Source organism: Solanum verrucosum, unplaced genomic scaffold, assembly GCF_900185275.1.
Source record: "Solanum verrucosum unplaced genomic scaffold, falcon-dt-bn FXZP01000277.1, whole genome shotgun sequence".
Lineage (NCBI taxonomy): Eukaryota > Viridiplantae > Streptophyta > Magnoliopsida > Solanales > Solanaceae > Solanum > Solanum verrucosum.
Window position 1 is genome coordinate 1,238,258 of NW_026019945.1, and position 11,234 is coordinate 1,249,491.

Consider the following 11,234-nt stretch of genomic DNA (forward strand, 5'->3'; position numbering starts at 1 on the left):
TTTTCATAACACAATTTTTTATTAAAGGTTTTATTAGGACATAATATTTCTTTTTTGGTCTTGTTAATTCAGAAAAGGTTAATGTTTTTATCTTGTTAGTAATTACTGATTATTAACTTATGAAGCAATTAATTTTTTTTCACATGTTAATGTACGTGGGAGGACAAGTTAATCCGAAGTAATAAATTTGTTAAATACCTTTTATCTTGTTAGTAATTACTCCCTCCGTCCCTATTTACTTGTCCATATTTCCTTTTTTAGTTGTCCCTATTTAGTTGTCCATTTTGACAAATCAAGAAATGACAACAAATTTTTTCCTATTATACCCTTATTTACACTTCTTGAAAATTGTAAAAGTGTATGTTGTTTCCCTCCAATTTATTTCACTTTAATTCAAATAAGTGGTTGTAATTTTGAAGTGAAAAGTTGTCATAAGGGTAAAATTGTAACTTCACTGTGCTAATCATTGTTGCCTTAATCTGTGTGTCATTTCTAAAGTGGACAACTAAAAAGGGACGGAGGGAGTATTGATTAACGTATGTGATGCGATCTCTAAAGAAAGTGGTCAAATACGAAAATGCTATGTATTAGACATATCTAAAAAAAATGTTTGATACGTAAAATGTTGTCCCATAAAATAGAGGTGTGACAAATGGAGGAGTTAATTTTGATTTGTATTAAGGTTTAATGACAAACTACTTTCAAACCATGAAGTTGCGTAAATAATTTTTCTTCTACATCTATTGTAAGCACAACTCGGTGCTCTAAACTCCCATTATTTGTGTGGCCTATGGAAGGGCCAAATCATACTGGGTTCTATTGAATGAAACATTGCTTTGTATTTTTGTGAGAGTTTATTTACATGATTTGAACCTGTGATTTCCTAGTCGAATGGTGTGGACACTTACCGTTGAGGATGGGTTGTATGATAATATATCTTTTTTTTTGTTAGAAAGATAAGTAATAGCTTTTGGATGCCTAATCGTGACGCACGTGTATCGACATGGTATAGCATGGGTGTGAGGTCCATATTGGATTAGGTCAATCGATTTTGGGTACTTCGATCAAAATTGACATGGAAATTTGGGACATACATTGTATAATATAAAAGCTAAGGTGAAATTGAAGAAGATCATATAACTTGTATATAGAAATTTCTACGTCAGTCATTTCATCGCTTCTTCTAACTCTCATCTTGATCAATAATTTCTCCTTGATGAAATACCTTGCATAATGTCTCATAATTTAAACCAACAACTCTATTTTTAAATATTGAACTATTTTTAGCCGAATCTCAACACACATATCTGTCCCCCGAAATCTTAAATTTCGTGAAGGATCCGACCTCTAGACACCTGCACACCGAGTCCAATCAACTTAGATATTCATATTCTTGAAACATTTTCCTCTCCCACAAAACCAAAGTCATAAACAATTATTGATTGAATACGTACGACCAATCCATTCTAACTAGAAAAATCGAAAATACTTATAGGTAAGCTCCAATAGTAAAGACACCACAACCTTGTAATGTTCATAAAATATATGATCTCTGTCCAATTCCTAGTCATTATAGTATGAATATGAATATTACAAGGTAGATTAGAGATCAAGTCAAAACATGAAAACATTGGAAACTATGAACAAAAACAAGGTCACAAAGACAAGAAAATACCAAAAAAATGGATAATACTACGTTGTGAAATCATATGTTAACACACTTAGTAACCTTGTACACTGTCAAACAACAACATTTCATCTAGCTAAATAGATGGATAATCTTCTCAAGTTCATTGTAAGTGTTTTACTTTCACTTCTTTTTATCAGATTCTGTAATGGAGGCGAGTTTATCGAATCCAAATCATTTATCAATTTTCTTGTTGCTATTGATCCAAACAATGTACTAAACGTTGATCGAAATGCTTTGTTTTCTTACCCTTGTTACTACAAATTACATGGTGTTAAGTGTGATTTACGTTCCGGTGAAGTCATAGAAATAAGACTTGAGAACATGAATCTTAGTGGTGTAATTGATGCAGAGTCACTCTGTAAACTCTCAAACTTGAGAGTTCTTAGCTTAGCTAGGAATAAGATTGAGGGAACTGTTCCTGAATCGATATCATCGTGTAAAAGTTTAACTGTTCTTGATCTAAGCAGCAACTTTCTTAGTGGAAACTCATTAGTACTAATGCAGTCATTGACAAGGATCAAGAATCTGAAAAAACTTAACATTTATAAGAACAATTTCACTTCCTCACAACGTATGATGAGTCTACACGCGTTGAGACGTGTAACTATTAAAGAATCTTCATCTTCAACTACAGTAAGTGATGATAAGAAGACAAAGAGTCATCATGTGAGTCTGATGGTTTGGGTACTCATATCTCTTGGAACTGTGATTGTGTCTGTAGTTTTAGTATTCTTGTATATGAGATGTGTTGGGACAGTTAAGGACAAGGAGGTTATAAAGGAAGTAGTTGATTATCCGTCTCCTCGAAAAACTCCCTCAGATGAAGTTGTGGATGGAGTGTGTAACACTGAAGAGAAAAGCTCAGAACTTTACTTCTTCATGGAAGATGTTGAGAAGTTTACGATGGACGATCTTCTTGAAGCAACTGCTAACTTAACAAAACAAGGCATTTGCAGCAGCCTTTACAAGGTTCATATCAGTAGAAGTGGTGTGTTTGCTCTCAAGAGACTGAAGAAACTACAAGTGGGGTTCAAGGAGTTCTCGCGAACGATGAAAAAGATAGGGAACTTGAAGCATCAAAATGTACTTCCACTTGTTGCTTATTACTCTAGCAATGATGAAAAAATGCTCATCTACAAATATCAGAACAGTGGAAGTCTACTAACACTTTTCGAAAGTAAGTAGTCAAGAACTTCAAATTTCTCATCTTGTAATTCAGAATTTTATATCATATTGTTGTTGTTTATTGTTGCAGATTATGCAGAGGGGAAATGGAACTTCCCATGGAACTTAAGGCTGTCGATTGCAGTTGGCATAGCAAGAGGTTTCGCGTACTTATACAGAAGTTCAAAGAAAGGCAATGTCATTCCTCATGGCAACATTAAGCCATCAAACATTCTATTAAACGAAAACGGGGAGCCATTGATAAGTGAGTATGGCTATTACAAATTTCTAGACCCTGACAAAAGTTGCCTCTATAAAGACAATGGTTATACAGCCCCTGAGAAAACGTTGACAGAAGAAACTGATGTGTATAGCTTTGGGGTGATTCTGCTGGAACTGCTAACCGGTAAAGTTGTGGAGAAGACAGGATTAGACCTTGTCAAATGGGTGAAATCTATAGTGAGGGAAGAATGGACTGGAGAAGTGTTTGATAGTGAAGTTTCCAACTATGAGATGTATGCTTTCCCTCTACTAAACGTTGCACTCAAGTGTGTGGATCGTTTGCCTGAGGATCGACCTACTATGACAGAGGTTTTGGAGATAATCGAAGAAATTGTGAATGATCAAGAAGACATTTCTCCTTCTTCTCTGACTTCTTTTGAATCCACCCCTGGTTCAATGAAGCATGTGTATGCTCTTTAGTTTGAGAGCTTTCTTCTTTATGTATGTGAACTTTTACCAAGACTCTTTCAAGTTATTTTTCTGAAATGTGTGGCTAGTTGTGTGAAAGATTCAAAGTGAGTGGATGTAAGCAGAAACACTATTCATGTAAGTTTCATATCTTATAAAAAAAAGTGTTTCTTCTGTTGACAATCAGCCTACAACAACATTTTTCTTCATCGAACTCGAGCTGATTACTTGTTACAGAAACTAATATCAGACAATGGCATGCAAGGCAGGCACGACAAGGCCGGGAGGGGCGGGGGGGGGGGGGGGGGGTGTTTGTTGTCTCTAGACTGGAGTGTTGTAGTACACTAAGGATGAAATAGCACACAGCACATATTCAAAATTATTCCAAGGGAAATGCTGAGCATAAATTAAGAACAAAGTTCTAATTAACTACAAGGTACTGATGAAGTAAAACAAGTCTTCAACAGACAAAAGTTGAATAGTTCAGAGCATTTTAAGCATTCACAAGATAAAATGGATAAATACCACATTCATAAAATCCTTAGTGTTCACTTATCCTTTTAGACTTGCTCCTAATCGCGCTATAGGTCATTCGAGAACCATTCACAAAAGCTTAGAAGAAAGCTCTGCTGCCATAGAACACCCGTGAGCTAGTGCTTTTGGGTGTTTGCGATGTCTGATCTGAACTTGAATTCTCAGAACTGGTTGTCCCATTTTCAATGTCCAGTGGAAGCTTCATCTTTGCCAATGACTCAGTAAATTGTTGCATACTTTTCATGTACATATCCACAATATCCTGTTGCACAACCTTTTGCTCTGGCTCAATGACCACTGGCTTTGGAAATGCACTGGGGGGCTTGCTTTCCGATATGTTGCTCTCAGCATTTCCAACATTATTTTTACCTGTGGGACATTCTTTAGAGGCTGACGCATATTCTTCCCCTGGAGACTTGGAAGCTCCTTGGGTCTCGGAGGACTGAGAGCTTGCGGGATGCAAAGCTGTTGGAGAGTCGATGGTTGATATGCTGCTAGGAGGCGAATCACGCTTTGGATATTCGTGGAAATTAGCAACCTCACTTGGAACATTTTCCATATGGACATCAACTTCTGGGCTGAGCTGGTTTTCTGTATCAGAAGAGACCAAGCTATCCGAGCTTTGAGAATCTGGATTACTGCCTGGCATATTGAAGTACTCGGAGACCATAAGATTATTCTCATTTACAATCTTAGGATCTGGGAACTCAATTTTGTCAAACTCATTTGGAAGGGACTCACGTGCTTCGCTGTCTGTCTGAGATGCATCAGTTTCTGATATGGGAAATGCAGGAATTTCAACAACTTCAGGTGAAGTTCCATTGTAGGAAAGGGACAAGTGCACAAATCCTGCTGGGGAGTGAAAGAGATCAGTCGACGAAAGAGAGAACTCTTTTTCTAGCTTTCCATTTTTCATGAAGATTTCAGATAGGGGGACTAGTGCAAATCCCAACAATTGGTCTTCCAAATAATTCCTCACCCTGCTCATCATCCATATCTCACATTTAACAGAACATTTTATCGTACGAACATTGAGCCTTAGATTTTCATTGAAGACTGGACTTTTCCCACCGCCATTAATGGTTTGAGTGGAGACTGAACTTTCAGGATCACTTGTAAGGCAAAGTTTTGCATAAACATCTTGTTTATGGTAAATGCAGATGTTGTGGATATCTCTAGCTTGATGTACGTACACGTCGAGAACACCAATGAAGTCCTCCATGTTGCAGACTTCGGCCTCCTCTCTATGAGCAGAAATTCCCCGGGATAGGCCAGAAGGGTTCTTGCTGAAAAATTCATTGCTTTGCTTCTCAGAGTCCGCGAAAACGGAGGAACCCTTAAATGGTGACACAACAGATTGTGGAGAATCCATGAAGCTGACCACAAATAGAACCTAAGAAATTCGAAGGATAAGATCAATATCAGATATCACATCGGCTAAAACTGAACACATAGCTATGAGCAAAAACTGAATGATCTCCATAAATTAAATAGCATATAACAGAGGAACGACTAGTAATTGAAGGAGTAGATATATATATGTTTTTAACACAAACTTGTTTTGGAGCACATAACAGCTATACTGGAGTTTGCCATAAGAACTAGCCCCCCGCGAATGGTCCCTCCACACTACATGTCACAGCCCAAACCCATGATACATATTGTCTGCTTAGGCCCAACATACCTCATGGATTTGTCCCTTGGGCTATGCAATCATCGAGCCAAAAAGTGTGCGTATCACGTGAACTTGTGTTATACCTTATAAAGCTCTTAAACTTTCCTCTCCCATTTCAATGTGGAATTCACCTAATGTGTAACATGCTCCATCAAACAAGAACTAGCAGCTTTATTTAAAGTGAAAACCTTAACGAATAAACTCGTTAACCTAACTCAGATACATATTTGGACCAAGTGACAATAATTCAGAACTCATAAATGATAGCATGGCAAATAAAGGATCAAAGATAACAACAAGATCATGTTAAGAAGAAGAAGAATTCCACGCAGGTACAATTCATAACCGAAAGAAGTAAATGGAAACAAAAATGCAATCTTCTTCCTCGGATAGAATAAAAATAACCCTAAAGTGAAAGATTTGAGATTGGAGCAACATGTTAGTTAATTTTAAGATGAAGGATAATATAGCATAGAATGGACAGAAACAATCAAAATTAGGAAATATACCGAAATTATGCTAAAGAATCAAAACCATAAGCTCCTAAAAAAAATTAGAAGCCAAGTGCACAAAGCATCCTCAGAGGTGTGACGTAGGCAGTCTACCCTGATACAAGCATCATTGGTTGATTCCATCACTCGAACACATGACCTATAGGTCACACGGATACAACTTTACAGTAGTTCCAAGTCTACCCTTCAAGACATAAACTCATCAACAAGCACAAATTCAGAATCTAGTCAACTAGTTAACTCAATCAATTCTCCTAACTTTAAAAAGACTTCAGCTTTACTCATACCAAACTGAAAAAAGCTAAAAGGAAGGAGAGACAAACCTCAAAACACACCAAAAGGAATCACTTCAAAACTCAGGTTCCCACCTTAAAGTAACAAATCACACAGCTCTGATTTTAAAAATAAACAGAACCCCATAAAGTATTAACTATCCAGCACCTCTGAGAAGCAAATAAAGCTACAACCTTTAACTTCCTCCCAAAGTGTTAAAACTAAACTCAGACACCAAAGATAAAATAAACAAAACTACAAATAGAACCCCATAAAGTAGTAACTATCCAGCACCTCAGAGAAGCAAATAAAGCTACAATCTTTAACTTCCTCCCAAAGTGTTAAAACTAAACTCAGACACCAAAGATAAAATAAATAAACCTACAAACAGAACCCCATAAAGTGTTTAACTATCCAGCACCCATGAGAATGCATAAAGCTACAATCTTTACCTTTCTCCTCAACTATTCAACTTAAATCCAGCACCAAATCTACAAGAACAAAGCTACAATCTTTAACCTCTTTTCAGTTTTCCCCTTCAAGACCAAAAAACACAAAACTTGCTTCAAAATCAAGAACAGAAAACAGTCTCAACACATAAACAAAACAAGTGCAAAATCAAGAATTGAGCAAAAACCAGAACAAAGTCAAAGAATAACAACACAAACAATCAAAAGTCCATGAACCCAATTCTTACTTACAGATTGAGTCTCTGATTATTAAGCCAAAAAACTATCCAAAAGAGTAATCTTTTATGGAAAATGAAGAAAATCCAACTCAAAAAACTAAGCAAAGGAGAAGAATAATTGAGATTTGCAGAGAATAAAATCAACAAGAATGATGGTAGTGGATTTGGAAATTTGTCAGAAAGTCCCCTAAATATTTGTGCTCTAATTTTGTACTATCTGTTGGAATTTTATACTATTTTTTGTAGATTAGTATTAGGATTTGCTTTGCATTTTTTAATACAAAAGGTTTGGTATTAGCCCCACAGTAGACGCCGACCCATTGCCATTGGCTCACTACTCCAATCAATGAATGGACTTTTTAGTGCGTTTAAACAGTTGGTGTCTGCACATTGGAGCGTGTCCTACTACCTGCAAATTTCTTGGGATGTGACAAATTATAAATTACGATGATCGATGGTTTATCGAAAATAATATTTTTATATCCATTAATGAAGTTTTGTTAGATATGTTATTGTTTATATTAATTAATCAAGCTTAATATATCGATAATTTTGTAAATTGTGAAAACAATTTCTTGAATAATATTTTCTTATTTTTTATGGGTGAAAACAAATATCTTTCGTAAAAATGATGGAAGTTTAAAAATGAGTTTGTGAAATGCTATAAAATTAAATTATAGGTAAATTTCATTTGGATACTCTTTTAGTTTAAAGTAGGAACAAAAATATTGTATGTGTTCTCAGACGTCTATAACTCTGTATAGACTATGTTATCTCGTTAATTATATATATCAGCTTCAATTTGGAACAAGTTAGAGATTTTATGACTTATTGAGACCACACACAAAAGTTTTTATCAAAATTTAAACAAAGAATGCTTAATAGAAACATGTGTTCAGATGTTCAATTGAAATAATTTGTAGTTTGAATATCTAAATTAAATTTACTGAAAGCTTAAAAGGTAATCAAAACACATATAAGATTTGAACTTTGATAAACATTTAGCATAAATACAAAATTGGTGTCAAAACTATTGAATTCAACGAAATAAGTAAATCTAAGTCTACAATTATTTTACGAATATTCTCACACTTTACATACGTTATACTTTCTTCCATGAGTCGACTTAAGATAACTACATTCAAAACTTTGACAACTCAAAATTCACATTCATCGAAAGTAGACTAAACTTTAAAAACTTTGTAAACATCAATTAATTTTAAAATATCAATCCAAAAAAATGAACATTGGAAGAGGAATCTTGAAACAACAATTTTCATCATTTTCAATAAATATGGACGTAGAAAAAAATTAGCACAAGAATACGAAATCGTAGCCAAAGTTTCTCCCTTTAATATTTTTTTCGTCAAAAAATATGACGTTTTCACATGACTTTATTTTTGTATGACACTTTTTGGTGTAGAAAAAAAGACAAAAGGATAAGGTTCAAAAAAAAAGGGAAAAAAACGTCACGGGTGACCATATTCTATGTTTTATAAAATTTGTATTTTATTCAAATCATGACCACCAAAGTTTGAGATAAAATAATATTTTAATTAAATTTGATTTTAAAAGATTGTCTTTAAATATTTATTTGATTATAGATTGTGGAATAGATTTTGAAAATCCGCATTTAGAAATTTATTCACTAGCAAAATTCAAAAAGAATAAATTCAAGTAGAATATATAGTTGAAACACAACTTTAAAATCCAGATCAAATAAGAGCTAGATATATTGAGTTCGAACAATGAAAAGGAGGCGATTCTTTTTAAAATTATTTATTTTGAATAACATTTTATTTATTAAAGTACTTCACTTCTTAATGTGAATTTGAATTAATCAGACAATAAAATGAAAAGGGGCACTACAAGGATAGTTTACGTTTGGCAAAATTTAATAATCTTAACGCAAACTCTATATTTATATTAAAATTTTGATTCAACGTGTATAAAAATTACTATATTCAAATTTCGAAACTCAAAAAACTAACAAATTTATAATCATAACTCTAACTAAAATTTGACTAATATTGAAAGTGAATACGAAATACCGAATGAAAAATCTAACACGGAAAACTTGTTCCTTTTGGTGGAGCCCTATGAAAAAATATCATAGTTTCTCCGCTAATTGAGGTTTTTTTATTCATTAAGAGCATACCATCTTTTTTAAAACTATTTTTTGTTTAGTATAATTTGCCACATAATTCAAAGTATTAGGCCTACTACCCCAATAATCCTAAAGCTAAAAGTTAAAGTGATATATAATATGGGGTCACCAAAAGTTGGATCTTTTTATTAAATTTATTGGTCCCCTTGAATTTTATATAAAATCATCTAAGATCAGATTGGACTTTTTTTTGCTCATATATTCTTGCTCTTCTTCATCTTTTCTAGAAATTTTCAACGGTTATTTATTTAGAATTACGATTCTAAATATTTCGATCAACTAGTTTATAAATATATATAAAAAATATATAGATTTATATGTTTATTACTAAATATACATGTACTATATACATTGTATATACATGATTAATGTATGAGTTATATATATTTTGACCATATTAATAAATTAATTATCTAACGATATATATCCGTAATTTTCTTGATAAATTAAAGTAAGATTAGTGAGAAATTACAGTGAGGAGATATTATTTTTTAAAAAGTTGAAAGTATTTTCCCATTATTATTTTTCTTTTTCCCGATATGATTATGTCCCATTCAAAACTATTATCACTTTTTCCGACTTTAACAATTTGTCTTTAGTTTAACAATTAAGGGTAAGACAAAGGAAATTAAATAGTATAATCTTGTATTTAAATTTTAACCACCTTTAATTAGAGGTTTCTGATTGCAACTTCAAAATATTTCTCCTTTAGTGATCAATATGGAAAATGTAGTCATGTTAACTAGGTCAGTAGATATTCAAAAACGGATGATTATAATTAAAATGATCTCAATACTTTACAATTAAAAAATGTTATGATCAAACAAATAAATTTCATCTATCTTTTAGTTAAAAATTTCATTTTCATACTCCAAGATGATGAAATAATATATTATTTGAATATAAATTAGTCGAATCATAATGATTATGGAAAAAAATCTTGATACTTCTCTATAAAGTTCCCAATTTGATGACTTCACTTATCCATAAAGTATGTTTGACACTTGTTATTTCATTGTGTAGTGCCACTGTTAGGTACGATATTTAAAATGGTGCAATTTTGACTTTGTTACCCCTCAACCCCCCACCCACCCCTAATCAATTACAACCCCCAACCAACATTATCCCCCATAATTATCTATCTTTTTCTAATTATTAATGTCATTAGCAATTTAGCATACACTAACACATGTGTAAATAAAGTATTATGGCTTGGAGTAAAATTAAAATGATATTTGAATTATAATTGCTAATTGTAATTTATCTTTGCATCATCTACTTATTTCCCAACTCAACAATATTGTATGCTTCATATGATGTTGATTTAATTTAATTCATCAACCGGTCACTCAAATAGAAAGTTTAAATCACTTCTACTGTTATTTTTTCTTCTTCAGACCTTCTAATTTAAAGTTTCGAACTGACAAAACCTAACTGTGCATTCAAACATCATATTAGTAATTGAAACTTCAAACACGAAGGTCTATAGTTTGATTTTAAACGACTAATTTTTAAGACATTATACACTTCGACTATTCCTTAAATAGAGGTCCTAAAATGTCTATTTGCACAATTCTCCCTCCAAATTTCGTAAATTTCACTAACAACAACTTTTTCGTCTTTACAATTAAAAAATAGCCACTATCATGGAGTTTTTAAGCCATGAAACTCCGAGACATTGTCATGGAAACTTAAACTCGGTGACATTAGCTATTTTCAAAAACAAACCAAAAAGTGGTCAGTTAACGCTATTTCTAAGTCCATCAAGTCTTAGAGGGCCTTACTTTACATAGGTCTTGGCCCAACATCTATATAAGGCCCAAAAGAAAATCCTACAATTG

General features: G+C 33.2%; 1 protein-coding gene and 1 pseudogene across 3 annotated transcripts; one reads left to right on the top strand and one right to left on the bottom strand.

Annotated features, from left to right (window-relative positions):
- Nucleotides 1-1,771: 1,771 nt before the first annotated feature.
- Nucleotides 1,772-11,234, top strand: part of LOC125807431 (polygalacturonase inhibitor-like) — an 88,710-nt pseudogene continuing 79,247 nt past the window's right edge.
- LOC125841092 (uncharacterized) lies at nucleotides 4,014-7,463 on the bottom strand. 3 transcript variants are annotated; one of them, XM_049520112.1, is made up of 2 exons: nucleotides 7,240-7,463; nucleotides 4,014-5,471 (listed from the first exon to the last, which is right to left on the bottom strand). In XM_049520112.1, the coding sequence occupies exon 2, from the start codon at nucleotides 5,448-5,450 to the stop codon at nucleotides 4,158-4,160; it is 1,293 nt and encodes a 430-aa protein (XP_049376069.1). In that variant the 5' UTR covers nucleotides 5,451-5,471; nucleotides 7,240-7,463; the 3' UTR covers nucleotides 4,014-4,157. The 3 variants fall into 3 exon arrangements, with proteins under 3 accessions (XP_049376069.1, XP_049376061.1, XP_049376077.1); XM_049520104.1 differs by having other exon boundaries at nucleotides 7,236-7,462; XM_049520120.1 differs by lacking the exon at nucleotides 7,240-7,463 and adding an exon at nucleotides 6,991-7,074.

Excerpts from the sequence above, each read along its gene's own strand:
- LOC125841092 (XM_049520112.1), bottom strand. The coding sequence starts at position 5,450 with ATGGATTCTCCACAATCTGTTGTGTCACCATTTAAGGGTTCCTCCGTT.